The 19,181-nt window shown below is 39.2% G+C and overlaps 2 protein-coding genes across 4 annotated transcripts; one reads left to right on the forward strand and one right to left on the reverse strand.

Annotated features, from left to right (window-relative positions):
• Nucleotides 1–1,135: 1,135 nt before the first annotated feature.
• LOC307043752 (STAM-binding protein-like A) lies at nt 1,136–13,404 on the reverse strand. 2 transcript variants are annotated; one of them, XM_079688534.1, is made up of 10 exons: nt 13,255–13,404; nt 10,958–11,182; nt 9,539–9,614; nt 9,352–9,447; nt 7,342–7,741; nt 7,017–7,141; nt 6,370–6,507; nt 4,841–4,953; nt 3,870–3,969; nt 1,136–2,111 (listed from the first exon to the last, which is right to left on the reverse strand). In XM_079688534.1, the coding sequence occupies exons 2-10, from the start codon at nt 11,158–11,160 to the stop codon at nt 2,055–2,057; spliced, it is 1,308 nt and encodes a 435-aa protein (XP_079544660.1). In that variant the 5' UTR covers nt 11,161–11,182; nt 13,255–13,404; the 3' UTR covers nt 1,136–2,054. The 2 variants fall into 2 exon arrangements, with proteins under 2 accessions (XP_079544660.1, XP_079544661.1); XM_079688535.1 differs by lacking the exon at nt 13,255–13,404 and adding an exon at nt 13,084–13,242.
• A 526-nt stretch (nt 13,405–13,930) lies between these two features.
• LOC307043753 (uncharacterized protein) lies at nt 13,931–19,082 on the forward strand. Of its 2 annotated transcripts, none has more exons than XM_079688536.1 (3): nt 13,931–14,786; nt 17,157–17,995; nt 18,140–19,082. In XM_079688536.1, exons 1-3 carry the CDS (start codon nt 14,674–14,676, stop codon nt 18,220–18,222), a joined length of 1,035 nt encoding a protein of 344 aa, XP_079544662.1. In that variant the 5' UTR covers nt 13,931–14,673; the 3' UTR covers nt 18,223–19,082. The 2 variants fall into 2 exon arrangements, with proteins under 2 accessions (XP_079544662.1, XP_079544663.1); XM_079688537.1 differs by lacking the exon at nt 18,140–19,082 and adding an exon at nt 18,088–18,107.
• The last annotated feature ends 99 nt before the right edge of the window (nt 19,083–19,181 follow it).

Genomic DNA, 19,181 nt, shown 5'->3' on the forward strand with positions numbered 1-19,181 from the left:
TAACATGAAATAAACTGTTCTCCCGTTTCCATTTTTTCTTGAATACTTATTTGTACTGTTAGGTTAATTAGAGCAAAGGGACACTGTCAATTAATAAGCATACACAGAAGTAGTAGTCCCCGACCAAGATGTTCCAAAGCCTTTCTATACTATCACAGAAAAAATAACACAGGAAATACACTTTACAAATAAGGAAAAGATGAACTGCTGTTAAAAGGGCCTAGAGAGCGTCAAGAGTGTCAAACTCAAGGCCCGGGGGCCAAATCAGGCCCTTGGTGGATTTAATTTCGGCCCGCAGGTACATTTCTAATTACTATTAGATCTGGCCCGCCGGTATATTGCACGCACACCTTCACTCAATCCTGAGGATTTCCTCAGCTCAGAGTCTGATCCCAAACATTGATGAACTTGCACCCAAGATGAGATGCCAAGTATATGGCTTGAGCTATCATCACAGAGCAGCACACTGAGTTTACATGGATGTTTCCTTTTGCACTTTTTTTCTCACGACAACAATTTAAGCTTCGTTAGTTCTAGGTTTAATATGTGCAATAAGTTCATTTCAATACGTTTTGCAATAAACATTGAACCAGTCCGGCCCTCGACTACCCATTTTTTAATTTTGGCCCACTGTGTATTTGAGTTTGACACCCCTGGTATAGAGGAACATTCTCTGCATGTTAAACTCTTTCTGTGAAGACCAAATCCATACATCATCTGTATGATTTTTGAATTATATGAAATGTATGCTCCCTACTGACAATATATCTATAAATATCCTCTTTTCTTCCACTTTTCTGTAAAAGCAAACCCCAAAACTGAAACACATTTTAAGCAATGCTCCAATCAATGTTGTCATGACAATTATCATCTGAGGATAGCCAATTCCCAAAAATACAGTACATTACCGCTTTCCATTAAATCTACCTACGCAGGATGTTTCCTTGAGTATAGGAAAGGTTAAACACGTGTTCTACTCTTTCACTTGTTAATGCATTCACCATCTCTCTCCCTTTTATATTTACTACTGTTTATTTTCTCTCACAGAAAATCTACATTTCCAGTCTTTATTTCAGCTTTAAATGTGAACCATGTTACTAACTTGACAAAAATGACAAACAAAACAATGCAGAAATAAATTCATGTACAATGAGTTTATTTTTGACTTGGCATTTAATGTATTCAAGGTAATCTTATAATTATTGTTAATCATTTAGTTTTTTTTCAAAGAAGCAAAGGCGGTAAACACAAGTGGGTAGAGTCATGATCCATGACCAAGAGGTTAGTAATGTGTAGCAGAAGGTACATTCACACATGTCTGAAGCACGGACACACTGTACGTGTGCTAAAAACAATTTCCCCAATAACATAAACAAAAAATAAGAATAAAGGGTGCTCCATCATAAGAAGGAAATAAACAAATCCTTTTTTTGATAAAGAAATAAAAGGATACTGTGGAGTGATGTTGGGTGTATATAAAAATATAATAATACATAACAGCAACACAGCCTGCTTACCTGAGATACAACCGTTTTTAGTTTTCTTTCCCATTACTCTAAGCACTTCAACAGAAACACACATCGAGTCAGATAAACAAACTTAAGACTTCACGCAGAACTTCATGTTGCAGAGTAAACAACTCAACAGCCGTTTAATGTTGTCGTCCTTGGCACTTTATCTGTCGGGCAGAATCAAACTTTGATGACAATCATGAAACAAAGGTTTGGTTACCAGACACTGACAGACATACATTTTTATTAATGACAAAAACTAAAGTTGAACAGTTAGGAAGTAGTGCACAGAGTGAAAAACAACAGGGGGGTTGAAGAGTCGCTCAGTTAAGTGGATGGTAGTTGTTTGACTGGAAAGTGCAATTATTTGTGGAATTCATTAGGTCGTTTCCTCTTTTTTTGAAGTCCATATAAATGGTCAAATCGTGGCCAGTATTTGCTCAGTACTGCCCTGTAAATAAATGGTGTTTTCTCCAGTAAAATGTCTGCAGTTTGATAAAACAGTCTATGAGAGTTCTGGGTTTTTTTCTTTTTAAAAGGAAATCACCGCAAATCCATCATGGACACAGTGTCGTCGGTGATGTTGACATGTCCCGCGTGCTGAGAAGGAAAAACAGATTTGAGTTGGATTCGGTTAACATGGAAAACAGATAAACTACAATTACATTTTGCAAAAGGTACATTTGATGAATTAAAAGGCCCTATTATAGCCATTTTCAGGTTCATATTTGTATTTTGTGCCTCTACTGCAGGGGTGGGGAACCTCCGGCCTCCGGGCCAAATACGGACCACGAGACCATTTGGTACGGCCCTCGAGGTAATTTATAAACACATGCAAAAAAGAAAAACATTTAAGAAATCTAGACCTCGAAATAATTAAACAAGTGAGTGCCTGTTTTTCCTGGCCAATTTCAGGGTCCTTGAACACAACAGGAGCCTAACGTGTGTACCTAACGTGGTATATGTCTCGTCTGAAAGGGTTGTAGTTCTTACGGAGAGCACCAGAACGCCACTCCGGCACTTCAGAAATTGCAGCACCCATAAGGAGCCGTACACATGCCACACTTTTTGCGTGGCTGTGTCTTTAGTTGAAAGCCCAGTGGTGATCTGTTCATCTGTCATACTGATCATACAGTCAATAACTTTGTTGTTATTAGCATCTGGTTAGCTAGCTATGCTAACGAATATAAGAAGCTTTTTCTCCAACCAGTGAGGTAAAGGCACATATTTATATGATCATTATAGTTCTAAAAAAATAAGAGAATAAAGCAAACAGGTATAAAATACTATATGAGAGTAACACAAAGTTGTTATTAATAAACAAAAATACAGTTTGAAAGGGGAGTGATTTGTAAAATATCCATAAAGAAAAAGACAATCTGTTTACAGTTCTGTTTCATATGGGTGTTGAGAGATGTATCCATAGATCTCCTAATGTTGCTCTCAAAGTGCACCAGATTGATGCTTTTAACTTCAACATTAAAAGGGTAGGTCTACCCTAATTACTTTTTTTTTTATTAAAAAGGAGACATACTGTATCATGCTCCTTTTTAACAGTTACTACTGTGCTTCAATGTTGAAAAACTTAGATATTAATACAATTTCAATTTCTAGTTATAGCTTTTTGTGATTTTATGTATTAAAGTGGACCCATCATGCTATATTTGAAACATATATTGTAGGGCCATAACTATATAAAACATGTTTGTGAAGCTTTTTTTTCAAAATACCAAACAGATCATGCATTTTAGCCATGCCTCATTTCACTCTATTTGCTCTATTCCAGCCCTGTCTTCACAAGGGCTGATTCTGTGGCAAATGAGCTGCAGCTGACCACGCCCCCCTGCAAAGGAGGGGGGCGAGGCACGAGCGTCATGTTACCATGCTGTTACCATGCTGTTACCATGCTGTTACCATGCTGTTACCATGCTGTTACCATGCTGTTACCATGCCACGGCAACCTCTCATTCCCCTGATTCGTGGAGAGTTGCCCATATAGGCGGAGCTCCTCGTTTCTGAAGTCAGAACAATTCCAAATTTGGATCAGATCCGTTGCAGCCCCGTTTTTAGAGATTTGGGTATTGAGGAAAAGAGAGAGGGTTGTGTTTTCTGACACTTGGTGAGTTCCCTGACACACCGGGGACACATATTCATGTATAAAAGATGTACAAAAGTGCATTTTGCATGATAGGTCCCCTTTAAATCAAGATGAGATGGAAATTAGATTTCCTGTATCAAGGAATAACCCATTTGTATTGAAACGGAAAACACAAACGTCATATCGATACATTTTTCCCTAAATGTTCGAGGAGAACAATATTCAGTACAGGGAAAAACTGAAAGCAGAGGTGTACTCACTGTAAATAGAGGGGGGTCTTTGCTGTGAGGGTGAAAGCCTTTCTGTTTACATGTGGAGATCTCATTTGTTCCTCGATCCGTCAAGTTGAAGTAACCGATCCTGGGACAAACAATCAAATTAAGTCACACACAGCATAAACAGACAGAGAGAGACTGCAAGCAACTTGTAAAGTAGGCTTTAACAACTTCCTCTACGGCCCCTCTACAGACATTATTATTAAAACCCTTTATTTAGGGCGATCTCCTAGACACGCTACAATTACACATAAATGGCAAGGTAGTTGAAGTAAGGCTTGAATATTAAGACAGACTTTGTGGGCTAAAACTAATAAGAAGACCGATCAGACAGCACTTTTTTGTAATTGAATATGTATGTCTGAAGTACCCTGAATTGAAAGAAATTTGTGTTTTACCACCGTTAAATTGGATTAATTGAAAGGTGGGCCCTCTGTGGTAACTATTGCCAGACACATGGAGCTTTATGACTTTACCAACTGTATCCCACATTAACTAACCAGAAATCAGCCTGGAGGTAAATTAGCGCAGTACTTCAGATAATGTTTACTAGGAGCATACAGTTCCTGGTTTGTGTTAACATTAGCACAAATGTGGTTGTTGCCTAGCTACAATGAAAACTAGACACAGCAAATAAACGCTTTATCTGATCAGGTCATCTGTAACAACTAAAGACAGTGTGATGGGCCTCATGTTTTACAAAGAGCAAAAAAACAGATCAGAGCCTAATTCCCCTTTACAATAATTCACAGCATGCTCAGAATCTGGTAGGCACCTGGTTGAAATATGGAATAATTAACATCAGTGTGAAGAAATAGTGGCATTACAATATGCCGTGCCCCTAGATTGCTGCTCCCCCCTCTGGCTGCCTACTTCATATCCCTGTGACACATCATGAAAACATTATAACTTAGATTGAGGAATGACAGGACATCAGTGTTTTTTTTCTAACTCACTCATTAAACTTAGGCGAGCAGACGATGGCGATGGCCTCAGGCATCATCATCTGGTAGGAGCAGTGTGTGTGGAGGTCCACGCTGGACAGGAAGGCCGTCTGTGTGGGGTGAGTCTGAGAAACACACAGCGACACAGCTCAGTTTATTTACTGGTTGTTGGTGTCGTGTCAAATGATCATATAATCATTTAAAACATATAGTCTTATACTGACTGCCTTTTACACGGTTAAACACATACAGTATGTTAAGGATTTAAATTTCAGGAGGGCAAATGGAAGAGTAAAAGGGGGATTTGCAAATGGTTAAAGACGAGGGGGGTTTATGGTTTGAGGATGGGATGTAGGAACAGTTGGCGGTTTCCTTTCATGAATATATAGTGGGACTGTAAGCTGTGTTCGGGGTGCAGAACTTCTTTATCCTCTGAAGATGAAGTGGCTCTGTTCCTGCATTTGAGATCTATCTTACTTGTATATTGACTTTTTTGTATTACTTTATTAAATATAACAAAAGACAAACTTTGTCCATGATAACAATGTCCATGATAACAATGTCCTCCACAGTTGGCAGAGCTTAAGAGGAAAAGTGATTTTATATATGTAAGTAAGGGATAATGCAAGTTAAAATACACCCCGGGACGGTTAGCATGACCCTGATACAAACTCAGCGTACATTATCAGGCTTATAAGATGGATGGCTACTTAAAAATAAATAAATAATAATTGAACACAAGTGTAGGGCCATAAATATAACTCGATTGCATCTGCTAAAATAAATAGTCTGCGTGCTGTATTCGGATATCAAACGGAATCCATAGCAACGGTCTGTTATAAAGACATAACTGTAGAATGCTGTAACCAATCAGAATCCAGTAAGAGATAGAAATAAGCACTTGTGCAGATTAAAGTTAAACAAGGGAATATTGTGAATTCAATTTCACAATAACTCAAGCGAAGTGCTTACTGAACCTGGGTGATTAGGGTTAACTGTTCAATATTTTTGTATACTATATTAACTTTTGTGGAAGTGTATTTGAATAATATTAATAGTTATACCACTTCGAGCAATCAAATGACTAACAAAGCACTTATATACTAATAAAGGACTGGCTTATCTAAAGCCAGTTGAGTAGCACTTGAAATAGTTTGGCTCTATGAAACCTGATGTACTTATATGATTCTGTTTTCTTCAAGGTTGTATCTTCTTGGTCGAACACACTTATTGGAAGTCACATTGGATAAAAGCGTCAGCTAAATGCAATGTAAAGTAATGTAATGTTATACTATGCCATGTTATAATGTGCCACATTTCTTTCAGTCACAAAATTCTCAGAGCTCTAAGTCTACTTTATTTAGAATTCACTGCAACGCTGCAACCTGCGTTTGATATTAGTTACTTTGCATAACACAAAGCTCAGTTCTAATGAGAATGATTTCATTGATTATGTTCCTTCTTTATATGATGTGGGGGATGATCAAGTGTAAGAATGGGTTTATTTGTCCCTCTAGAAATGTCCTTTATTCTTTGCTCACATGAATCCAGCCCAGGGTGATGAGATCGTACTGGTCCTGTATGAGGAAGAGCTCCTCCTCATTTTCTGTGTCACAATAATCCGGTCCACCAGTCTGCTTTGGTACGATGACGTGGGTCACGGTAAACGCGTTTCTCGTCTGCAGCAAACACACATTTTAAAAAAAGCATCACGGTCACTCTATTACAACCCTTTGAATTAAGCAGTGCAACTGCCTGCCAAAGAGCTAAATAAGGACACAATTAACAGAGCGCTGAAAGGTTTGCCATTTGAAAAAAGAAGGCATGATCGTAACAAAATATAAGGAGCTTTAAGTTTACCCGATCAGCAAATGATTCATTCAAACTAAAGCCTGAGCAGATGGGTGAGCAGATGGGGACAGTAAGGGGAGTGTTACATTATGTTTCCCTCTGGGGTGGGAGGTCAGCTAATGTCTCCGTTTCAAAATCTACATTCTTTACACATTAAAAGCATGATAAATATCCATTACAGAAAACCTCCCTTGTATTTAACATGGGAAAAGGGAATTGCTTGTAGTTCCTTATTTAAAGACACAATGAGAAAACATTTCATGAACATCTACCATATACAAGTTGTTGTGCTTCTGTGACAGATTGCAGTCAGTGCTGCTGGTCCCAGCAGTCTTACCAGTTTGCCACATAGGATGCCACAGGTTTCTACAGTTCGGCTCGTGTTGGCCTCGGCCAGCCTCAGAAAGCTCCGGCACAGCTCCGCGGGAACAGCCAACTCCCGAAGGGCATCCACCATTGTATCTGCGAAAACCATGTAGCAGAAAAGACAGAGTTAGATTCATGTGATGTGCTGGGACAAGGCATGGTGAAAGCAGGAAATGAAGAAGGCCGGGGGGAAACAAATCAGCTCAGATGTTTAAGTACTTTAAAGCAGGAGTAGGGCGGTATTTAAATCCTCTGCAAGCCAGACCCCCTATTTTCAGAACAAAATATGAACTCACTGTTGTTACCCGGGCTGACCAGAGTCCCGGGCTTGAGCGCCCTGTCAAAGGTGGGCGGGGCGGGGGCAGGTGGGCCGATGTAGGCGGGGGGGCCGTTGTATTGGTGGTTGGTGCCGCCAGACAGGTCCCCTTGGCTCTGAGGGGCGCTGGGGGAGACCGCCGCGGGACCCTTGATGCCCGGGAGGAGGGGCGTGTTGGGGGAAGGAGCGGCAGGCTGGGCGAACTCCAAGAGCACGCGCTGGCGCTCCTTCTCCAGCTCCTGGCGGCGGATCATCTCCTCGAAGGCACTGAACTGCTCCTGCTCCCGCTGCCGCCGCTGCATCTCCACCACGCGCTCCCGCTCGGCGTCCAGTGCTCGCTGCTTGGACTGTTCCTGCGCCAACGCCTCCTGCTCCGCTTTCTGAACATATAGGAAACATGTTCAAGCACGTTAAAAAGCAGGTGGTCTTTTGCTCTTCTACAACAGAGGTTTGGTTGAACTGTAATTCATGTGAGGTCTTCGCTAATTCTGACAATATGTAATTCTTTGCCAAAAGGGGTCTCTAGATCAGAACAATAACAAAGGAAAGAGTTTTGTGCCGTCATGAAATAGCAAGACTCATTGGAGTTGCGCTATGAAGAATTCTTCATGATAACTTTTTTCTGATAACTTAAAGGTCCCATGTCATGCTTTTCTGGTTATTACCCATCCCCTTGTGTGTTATGTAGCTTTTTCTGCATGTAAACGGTCTGCAGTCACAAAACCTGAAAGTACACCCTGTAGCGAGTAAAACTCTAACAAAGAAAAGACCTGTCTATGCTGCCCCAGAACGCCTCGTTGGAGATTTGTCTTTTTCCATTGTTTTCTTCCTGGGTACAGTGACGTGACTATACCCAAATGGACCAATCCACGGAGCCGTTACGTTCCTCACACTCAATCTTTTCTCAGCTGCAGCTCCGCCAATTTCTCCTCCCTGAGACGGCGGGACGCGGCGAGGTTGTGAGTCTGTGTGTGAGCACACGCACAAACTCCCAGCCAGGCTGCAGGTGTGTGTGTGCTCGGGCTGGTTTCGGGCTGGGTTTCGCTGTCTCGCAGACGGCCACTAGGCTCACAGGGAGGGGGGGCAGGAGCTCCAACAAGCCGTTTAGGACAGAGAGTGAATACACATACTATACAGAGATGCTATATGAGAAACCAATGTGAGTTTGGAACATTGAACAATATAAATCTATTCTAGTAGACCTCAACAATGGAATTATGATCAGTAGAAATGGCCATGACATGGGACCTTTAAGATCCAGAGGTTCAGGATGTTTTTACTCGGAGCCTATTTATCCAGAGAGCTCTCATATTCTTAAAAACAATCATACAGATAAGTTAAACCGGTTAAAAAAACACCAAAACAGTTTTTGCTTGGCTTATTTTGCTGTTAACTTAATATAGTAACGTCTGGTTGAAATATATATCATATAACCACGAAGAACTGGAAAGTGTATTGGTTAAATTGGATCAAAGGTATAATTGCGAAGGATCTGTTGCCATAATAGGCAAATAAAATGGGCAAATACTTAGCTTAAAATGACATTTCTCCAGGTTTTAAATGTTTGGAAACTTTTTTTACAAAGCTGAACAACCACATATATAACATATATCTAGTCATTTTTAGACATTTTAATACAAAAATGTTACGCATTATACATTAAATATCTCTTTGGATCACTGAATCATTAAATGTGACTATTCAAGGTCGATGTCATTGATTCTCTCTATTTATTCTGTTAATGAACAAACGCTTCCTTTGATAACAAGGTGAAATGACGCTGCAGATTAGTCTTTCCCCCAAATAAAAGTTTACACAACCCATTGTAAAATCAGTTTACAATGCTTGTCGTATTGTAAATGAGCTTTAGATATTTGTGTTTATTACATGTTTGAGATGGTAATTCATCTTTATTTGTGAGTCATTCATTAAAACAGCAATGACTATCACAGACAGATCCATTTCAGTGTGTCAGTATTTGAAAGTTTACCTTTTTGACAAGATACTGTTCATGCTCTTGTTCAAATCTCCGCAAAAGAGCTTTTTTCAGGATTTCTGCTTGAGGAAAGGCAACGTCCTTTAGTTTCTGTGGAAGAAAGAAAAACAAGGTTTTGCTTCAACATTTCCTTAGAACAGTTCAAATGTCTTATAAAGGAAAGTATGAACAATACAAGTACCTTTAATGTGTCTTTCTTCTCAGGAATGTTAGCGGTTTTGTAATCCCGATGTTTGGGAAGTTTTTCTATAAAGAGACTGGGTAAAAACAAATTGTTGTTATTAACTAGTGATTTTGCATGCACTGATAATACTTGTTTAAATATTCGATACAAAAGTATATAAAAATAGGAACAGTGAGACTGCAGTTCCTAAAAATGACAGATTTATAGACTTAATTAATTTGTGCCATATCATGGTCCAAGATCAATACTCCCACTGACCCTTTTTTACACAGCATAAGTCTCTAATATCTTTCACAATACTTTTTTAGATTTTTTTGGTGTGACTGTGAACGCAACATTTCGGAACTATATCGGAAAAGTACTGAGTTGTGAACGCGCCTAATGAAAGACTATGTGACCTTATCCCAGTGTGGTTTGCGGAGGTCCACATGTAAGGAATAAGATTGATAACACTATAAAAATGTCCCTAAAAGTGTCTGTTTTTTAAAAAAGCTTGACTTTACTAAATGGCTGTTTACTTTATTTTTTAAATGCATTTAATTTGTACAATTTGTATCCCTTTTATATTAGTTTGTTTTGGGGTATTTGGTTAGTGACAGGTATTTTATAGCTTGTAAATGTTTCTTTATAATATATGAGCTCTTTCGTATTCTAAATGCTGATATAATGGTGATATATTTTATAAATACTTCCTGTTAAAGGTGGGGTAGATCATTCACTTCAGAAACACTTTTTGTTATATTCCATGGAATGCTCTTAACATCCCGACAGCAATGAATACATGAAATTCTTTGACAATAAATACATAACAACAATTCATCTGTGGACGCCGTGGCGCTGTAAAAAGCATGATGGCCTACCTGCCTATCAGCCTTCCATCTGTGCACAAACTTATCTCATGCCCTCATTGGTCATGTGCGTGTTCGTGTGTGTTGGAGGAGGGGCTCTGTAAGGAAGTGGCAGATATTCTCCGGCTGTGTATTTTCAAATTCTTGCGCACTCGAGCTGGTTTCTCCAAAATTACCTACCCCACCTTTAAGTGTCTGATTGTGAATTAAAGGAATTGAGAAAGATCTTGGTTTAAACTGTCCTGTGCTCCCGGCTTGTTTTTTTTCAACTTTAACCCACACCATCTAATGTATTCATTTCTGTAAACCAACAAATCCATTACAATGACGATCAAAGTATAAATGTATACTATAAGTATGTGTTTAGTGTCCTGTCTGTCTGTAACTTTGTGTGGTAGTGTTAACACTGACAGGTCTCTCTTGAAAATGAGACCTTGTGTCTCAATGAGATTTTACACCTGTATAAATAAAGGCTACAAAAAAATAAAGAACTTAGTGTATGAAACACAATCAAACAAATAATAGCTTATACACACAATGATACAGCCTTATCGCTGTAAACACTCACGTGATATATTTATTGAAAAGGACGAAGGCATGCTCGATGTTGCCTTCCTCTGCGTAGATGTTAGCCATGCGGATCATCTCCATGCCAGAGCGGAAGTAGCGGCGTGGGGGCACGTCGTCATTCACCTCCACCGAGCTTCCCTTCTTGGTGAGAGCGCGGACTCGCTCCTCCGGCTGCAGACTGACGTCGTTGTGGTCCGCCATCCTGACAGCTCAACCTGCAACACTGGGAAGAATAACAGAACATGTAAAACAGCAAGTGGAACCAGCGACTTACCCTGAGCTGATAACTTTCTACACTGACATTCAAGAAGATTTGCACACCTGTTCTTATTATTGTGATTATTGGTTCAATCATTACTTTAAAAGATTTCTAGATTTGAATAATTTCATAACTAAATGTATTTTCATCGGAATCACAAGAAAATGTGTTTTATACTTTCAGACTTACTGCATACTTAGCTCCATGCAGATACTGTAGTTTCAGTTTTCAGCTAAAATGACATTTAATACCACAATAACATTTCTTTCAAGGAATAATATTGAGATGTTCTTGTTTTTTTTAGGAAACCAGTGCCTTTATTTCACTGACAGTGTTGAAAGGTGAAGAAAGGGGGAACGACACCCCGCAGATGGTCTCCATCCATGGGGACCAAGCCCCTGCACATGGGCCAACTCTACCAACTGAGCTATATGGAAACCCATAATATAAACCGACCCTTTCAGCAGCTGCAGCAAACAACATTATATTTGCCTTGCAGTTTATGTCAAACACTGTGATTTGGAAACATTTTCTTCAAGCGACAGCATTTTGACAGTTTTCTGGAAAAGGCTCCTTTATAAAGGCTTTGAACTTAATTCTGCTAACCAGGTTAGTTAAATCTGACTTGCTGTATTCCATTTCCTTCTATAGCTGTTTAATCAATTACATTTTAAAATTATTTAACTAATGTTCAATTGGAAGTTAATGCACAATATTTAGAGTGGATTTGACTTCAACATAAAATAAAATGTATTATAATTCACAATTTTACATCTGTAAATCGAATTAAACATACCGTCATTTTGGTTCTTAAATATTGTAAACTTAATATGGCTATGGTGTTATGATTTGATGTCTTAAGCTTCCTTCCTTGAAAGATGAAACAATATGCTGTATAAACGAGAACAAAGAGGCCTTTCTTCACACCCTGTATTCTGGCCACAACTGGCTGAATAAATCTCGAAAATAAAGCAATGACTCTGCATTGAGGGTCCATGACTTGGGCTTTTCTACTCTGTATTGATCAAATGTGAGGTGCTCCATCAGCATGCTTAATAATAGTGAGGTAGCTTGTATTGATTGTGACATCTTGGCTAGCTGGTACAGAAACACAGGAAGTCAGGAGGGACAAGTTGTTATCAAGAGGTGGGGCTCTAATAAAAAGGGAAAGGTGGAGGTACTTCAAATAGTGTATATACTTTCCTTGAAGTCTACAGAAAATAATATTGTTTTTCCAGCATATTCTCCCTCTCTGTTCCATAACAAGAACAATAGTCAGAGGCTGTCAATGTATCACTGTTAATTTGAGTGATGAAAATATTTTTATAAAATACACAAACATATGATGATGAGTACCATTCATTGCTGTATATTTAAACTACCCAACAGTATAAAGTAGTTCATGTGCTCAACTTTTACAAAAAAATATGCAACATAAACATTAACGAAGCAGTAATATTAATGCAAAAACATGATGAATTATAGAAGAAATGACAGGGACCCTTTTACTAGTATAAATAAGTGTGTAAACTTTATGTATGTACATGTTAAGTGTACTTTAATGTGGTATCTACTCTTATAATATGTTTTTGAAGCAGGACTAGTGTAGTAGTGTTTTTACAGTGTAGTATTGATACTTTGACTTAAGTAAATGACATACATACTTTCAGAATGTAACCACAGCTTATCACCATACTTCCTGTTTTCATTATCATCTATAGTTTCTTTTTTTATCATGTCAAGTTCATTTAGTGTCAGAATCCGTTTTAAAGGGTCAGTTTGAGATAAGACACAATGAGAAACGGTAGGCCCTTTTGAATGACACAACATGACTTCCACATTACTTAGAAACCTTGTCTACTCACATGCTGTAGGAGTCATACAGATATGTTTCACCCTCCACTGCTGTTGATATCTAGCTAGCCCTGTCACTGAGGTGTTTCTCAGCGACGTCGCGTTAGCCAAGCTAAATTAGCAAAGCACAGTTCCAGTTTAAAACAGTTATCTTAACCACCGCTGCGCAGCTTCATTCTTACCTGATCGAGCTGTGAATGGAAGCTCAAAGAGACCTACATACACCTCAATCAAAATTAAATTGATGTATTCCTCTCAAGAGAAAATAACTTCAGTGGGCTGCGGCAGCGCCTACTTCTATTGCTGTACTTCCGCAATCAAAACAACTTCCTTCTACTTCTTCTGTGGTTTTACTAGCGGACTACACTTCATCGTTACAAGTGCATGCCGCCACCTGCTGTACGGTTGTGTGTAACTACATGATACCATTTAGAAGTTATAGCCTGAAGATTTCTGCAATGTATTGTCTTTCCTGGTTCACAATTGGACTCTATGGGCTTGCAATTAGCCAAAAAAGCCAAAAGAATGTAGACCCTCCGTTTTTTAAGAGCACGGATCGAGTATAATTCCTGCCCTTTGCTGGGACGTCTAACATGTGTTTTCTTTGGTTTGGCTTCTTTAGTTTCATTTGATGTCAGAAATCTTTAAATATAATCAAGAGAAAATGAGCAAAATATCCTTTGTTGCACGTCGCGCAGTGTGTACGACTGACAGCGCCTCCGGCGGGGTAATGCGTAATCACTGCGCACATTTCGTTTCCAAATTCAAATGTACTTTTTAAAATCCCATTACGTTCTTCAACATGCAGTAAAACTATTAATCCAAAGAGAGAATTAGGTCAATGTTGTTTGTGTTTTTTTTGTAGTATAAATAAATACACAGTAATTTTGTATTGCCTTCTTTAGTGGTGCAGTCAAGCACACAGGAAGTGCGCCGGATTCTGAGGAAAATATTCGTTGTGGCCAAACGGCGGTACTATACTTCCGTATCAGTCGCTGGGCCTTCCCCATTGACTAACATTGGGAAAGAGACGTCTGTAAATCGTTGGATAATTATTTTTTTTAAACTACCAAGTATGAACATTTGTATAGCCCTTATTAAAAACATTCGGTCCTCAAGTTGTAAAATGTGCTAATAACGTTATTCTGAGTTATTTTCCTCGGCATTATGAACGCAGATCCTACCCACGGGACCGCGCCGCCCAGCAACGTTCATGTGACGTGTTCAGTACTATGAGTTTTACCTTTACCCATGGATGAACAATAAGAACGGACGTTTCGCTCTCTAAAAAGTTGGGCCATTTTGTCTTCATGCGCCAATGAGCAACTCTCATAGGAATGAACGAGGCCCCGCCTCCCACGCTGTATCCAGTTCATCAGTGACGACGAGTCATAAAACCCGGAAGTGAGTTAGTATTTTACCACTTCCGGTTCCCTCGTCTCAGAGTCAACAGTTTTTGGAACATGTTTTTGGAAAATACAAATAGCTCGAGATAAAGTCCGTGGTTAACACACATGTAAGAGACGGATCACGTGTTGTTCGACGACATTAAATACATCAGCAGTGATTGTTAGCTAGCGATTATCTAATATTGCTACGCAATGGTTTGTTGCTTTGCTCCGGGTTGCAGCCACAAGTCTTCGCATGGAACTTGCTCGTTCTATCGTTTCCCGACAGATGTTGTCCGAAGGAGAGTCTGGACTCGTGTTATACGGTAAGATAAGAGATACGATAGTCCTTTATTGATCCCAATTTGGGAAATGTTTGCGTTGCAGCGGCATAAAAAGTACTGAGCCCGTAAAGGTTCATGGAGAAGAAGAAAAAAAGTCGTTCGCACGATATACTTTCACGTTTCCCGTTTGCCATGTAGGAAGTGGACTGTGGAGCGTGGGGAGATGGCAGTGCATACATTATATTAGATATATTTCAAGCTCCGACTTCATTTTAGGGACATTTCGGCCAGAGGTGTTGAGCTATTTGTTTAAGCACTGGATTCGCAAATCTGCCGCAGAGAGCTGTGCCTTTTACGCGCCGCCTTCACTGTGTTTACCTTTATTAGAACCGCTGAATAGAGATCGAGGCTGCTACGTTTCTTTTTCTCACACACACACACACACACACACACACACACACACACACACACACACGACTATTCCGTGTGTGAGAATTACCATGAACAATAATTTACACACATCTGATAAAATATATCAAATCGGGCAGTTTGATACACATGCGAAATAAGTTTTTTTAATCTTAATGTAGTGCTTGCTTAGTCCTGTCGAGGTGCACTGGAACGAACGCCATGACAGGCTTGTTTGAGACGAGCGAGACCAACGCAGACCTGCGCCATTGCGATCGCCGTCTTGCTACTAGTGCGTTGCATGATGGTTAGTCATTTTGTCCGACTTGCTCTGGAGACTCGCCTACATGAGACGTTGAAATCTCGCGGGACAAAGATACCCGCAGACGCGGCGAGGCGGCGCAGTTTCTCTCCACGGGCTGCGAAATGCTTGATGGGAGACGACTCGCTGGTATCCTCGAGCTGAGCGCTCATTGGTGGTTTTTACCCCGTGCTGCTGATGAAACTCTCCAATTGGCTCGGCAAAAGTAGTTTGTTGTTTTGTGTCAGTTTTACGTCGCCACTTCCATTCACCTTTTTCCATCATTGTTCCACAATGTTTATCATCATGAAATTAATATCTATATATTTTATACTATATTTGCACTGCTTACCGCTTTCATGCTTTATATATCTTCGCATATTCATACACACTGTTCATACTGCTCACAGGCTGCTGTGTATATCTAGTGTATTCATACCCCTAACTGTTTATTCATCATTCAATTCATTCGATATTTTATTCTGTAGATTGTGTACATTACTTTTCACTTTACCCCTTTTTGCACTCCTGGTTAGAAGCTAAACTGCATTTCGTTGTCTCAGTACCTGTAATATGTGCAATAACGATAAAGTTGAATCTAATCTTGAGCAGGAACAAATGTATTTACTTATTACATATCTGACATTAACGATTAAACACATTTGTGCATTCTTTATAAATGCAAGCCGACTCCGGAGGTGGCGGTATGCACCTTAAAGTTGTTTGCAATCCGCCAAAAAACGGAGAGAAGAAGAAGAAGCCGACTTCAGACGAGCTTTTTGAGACCTCCCCCGGCTGCGATCGGCTATTCTCGTCTACTTTCGAGGCGAGCCGCAGCTCATCTCAAACAAGCCTAATGTATTCTGAAAACAAATGCCCACACACACAAACAAACAGATTCCCTGGCGACCGAACATCTTCTTCATAAAACAAATAAAATGGCGTAATAATCGGGCAGTTTGATGTGTCTAACCATAACAAAGTATCTTGTGCGAACGAGAAAGTATATCGTGGGCATGAGATACCTTTTCTTCTTCTTCCATGAACCTTTAGGCTTAGGGGCTCCATAAAAAAGACATGGCATTGTACAATAAAAATTCAAGAGAAGAAATAAACAAGAAAGTAGAAAATATACATGTTGAATTTACCAAGGTGTTATACGTATGTATGCAGACATACACATAGAGATAGAATATTGAACAGATTATATAAATGTACAATGTGGCTTTATTCCAAGAGAAAGCAGTGAGTTCTCTGCCAGCCAGATAATTAATAAATCCTATTAAAACCTGTGTGGCTTATAAGTCGAATTAGTTCAAGCAGCATAACGTTTCACCATGTAACTAAATATTGTCAGGGAAATTAGTTGACATATTGAACTAATTAAGAAATATAACTATTATAATTAGTGTAGCAGCTGACTCCTATTTTCATTATGGATTAATCTACCATTTATTTCTTCATTTCAATTTTGATCTATAAAAATGTTAAAATATTGAATGTATACGAGACTTATCAAAGTGCAAGGTTATATCTTTAGATGTTTTGTTTTTAGCCTATGTACTGTATGTCTTAAACTGTTAATGGTTGGAGCATTTCAATAATTTATATAGTTTGCAACTGTCAGATGTGTGCTCTTATATGTGACGGTGTAACTTCCATGAAACTAATATTTGATATCTCGAACATTTTTCTCCTAACAGACGAGCTGACAGGAAGCCCGGTGCCCATTCCCGAATCTGCAGCTGTCATTTTCCTAAAGGAAAGGGAAAAATGCCTGTTTTATTTGTAGCCCAGAATGTTGTCAAACTAAATAGAGAAGATCATTCCTACTGTCTGAGAGGGAATGACACTCAAATTCATGGAATAAAGGAAGGAGCTACGTGTCTAATGACTGAGGAGGAAGCAGATCCATGTACTAATGAGTATCTTCGACCACTATCTGAGGATGATGATGATGATGAGGAGCAAACCACCAGTGAAACGGTAGAAGAAAAACTTCAATCTGAGCAAAGACACAGAATGCAGTTAGAGATCCAGCTAGAGGAGTCCAAGGCAGAGTTGAAGACCCTCAAAGATAAGGAGAGTTACTGCCGTGACATGTATTCTGCCTCTCAGCTGAGTGAAAAGGTTCTTCGGATGGAGACAGGATTGCCAGATAGAGACACGTTCAGATCTGTGTGTGAGTATGTTGCTCGTTTTGAGGGTTCCATTACATACCCAGAAGGTTGGAGCCCCAAAACACTGACTCTTGAAGACCAAGTTTTCATTACCCTCATGAAACTGCGTCATAGTTACACACACCTTCATCTGGCTGCACTTTTTCACTGCAGTATAACCACTGTCAGAAATGTGATCGGTACATTTATAGACATTCTCCACAAATTACTTTTTAAGGAGACAATGATAACTGTTCCCAGCCGGGAGAAAAATAAAACCAGCTTGCCTTCTTCATTGCGGCTCATCCGCAGAATGATATTGGATTGTACGGACATCACAATTGCTATGCCCAAGCAAATGGATATCCAGAATGAGTTTTCTGGTGTGTAATAATTGTAATACAGATTTCATGTGACACATCAAATTGATTAGTTGATTGAATTAATGTCACTAATGTGAATAAATGAACTCTAGGTTAACGGTACTCTTCCCTTTCTTGCTATCACTACTCAACGACACTCTATAGACCTTGTCCCTCATGCTAGCGCTGTCAAAACGGTAAGTACACCTTCATCTAGGCTGCACTGCTGTACGTGTCCTGACTTGTAGTGGTTCTCTCTATCTACACTCTGTTTGTCATCTTTGTAAAACGATATCACACTGGTAATTGAAAGTCCTGACTTCCAGTTAAATTCAGTGTGGCTAAAAGGAAAAGCTTTTTTTAAATATGCAAGCGCGCAAAATACAAGGTGAAAACGTGACGTTTAAGTCGTGCGACCCTGCTGTAGTCAGCTGTTGTTCAGTTATAGCATAACGTTAGCAATTTGCTTCTGGCGATTAGATTTATAATTTGTAAATGATAAACGTAGGGTTTAAAATATTCCGAAATCCCGTTGCTTTTTGTCGAGGGAACACTTGCAGTTTACTTCGGGTCGGCCTACAAAAATATGTCATCACTGCAACACTCTATTCATGATGTTGCCATATCGGTCCCTAGTAAACGTCAGTTCATATCTTCTTATGGATGTCTATTTCCCCCCCAAAAATGTACTGTACCAAAAACAAATTATCTTTTCATTAGGCTACATCACCTTTGAAATATATTAAAATACCCATTTTTTCTTTTATTTATTTTGCATTTTAAGTCTTTCCAATGTCTTTTTTGCAGTATATTCTATGTATGTTTAAAAGACTCTTCTTTTATTTTATAATTAAGACATTTGTTTCCAACATGCCAAATCCAATGTGTTCCCACTTGGCCTAAAAGTGGCCTAACTCAAACCTAAAGTAGTTATTTATGTACATAATGTGAGACTTTAGCAGTATGTACCCTTACTTTACAGGACAGGCTATAAAACAGTTGAAATATTGATCTGTAAATGTATATTGTATTGGAATGTTTCGTTAGAGGTGATGGACCACAAAGATGGTCGCCTCAGCTAGTGTCCCAGAGTACCTGCTGGTAGATGCAACACATACGCAAACAACTGAAAGAGTTTCTACATTAAAAAAAAAAATTGTCCTCAGAATCAATAATTGTGAAGGCATTTTTTTAATGGAAGAATATA

This window comes from Notothenia rossii (assembly GCF_949606895.1).
Source record: "Notothenia rossii genome assembly, chromosome: 6".
Lineage (NCBI taxonomy): Eukaryota > Metazoa > Chordata > Actinopteri > Perciformes > Nototheniidae > Notothenia > Notothenia rossii.

Bases quoted from the DNA above. Each gene is read 5' to 3' on its own strand.
- LOC307043752 (XM_079688534.1), bottom strand. From the start codon at position 11,160: ATGGCGGACCACAACGACGTCAGTCTGCAGCCGGAGGAGCGAGTCCGC. The intron at 9,448-9,538 runs GTACTTGTATTG...TTTCTTCCACAG, and splicing joins AGAAGAAAGACACATTAAAG to AAACTAAAGGACGTTGCCTT. The intron at 7,742-9,351 runs GTAAACTTTCAA...CTATATGTTCAG, and splicing joins AACAGTATCTTGTCAAAAAG to AAAGCGGAGCAGGAGGCGTT.
- LOC307043753 (XM_079688536.1), top strand. From the start codon at position 14,674: ATGGTTTGTTGCTTTGCTCCGGGTTGCAGCCACAAGTCTTCGCATGGA. The intron at 14,787-17,156 runs GTAAGATAAGAG...TTCTCCTAACAG, and splicing joins GTCTGGACTCGTGTTATACG to ACGAGCTGACAGGAAGCCCG. The intron at 17,996-18,139 runs GTGTGTAATAAT...GACACTCTATAG, and splicing joins TATCCAGAATGAGTTTTCTG to ACCTTGTCCCTCATGCTAGC.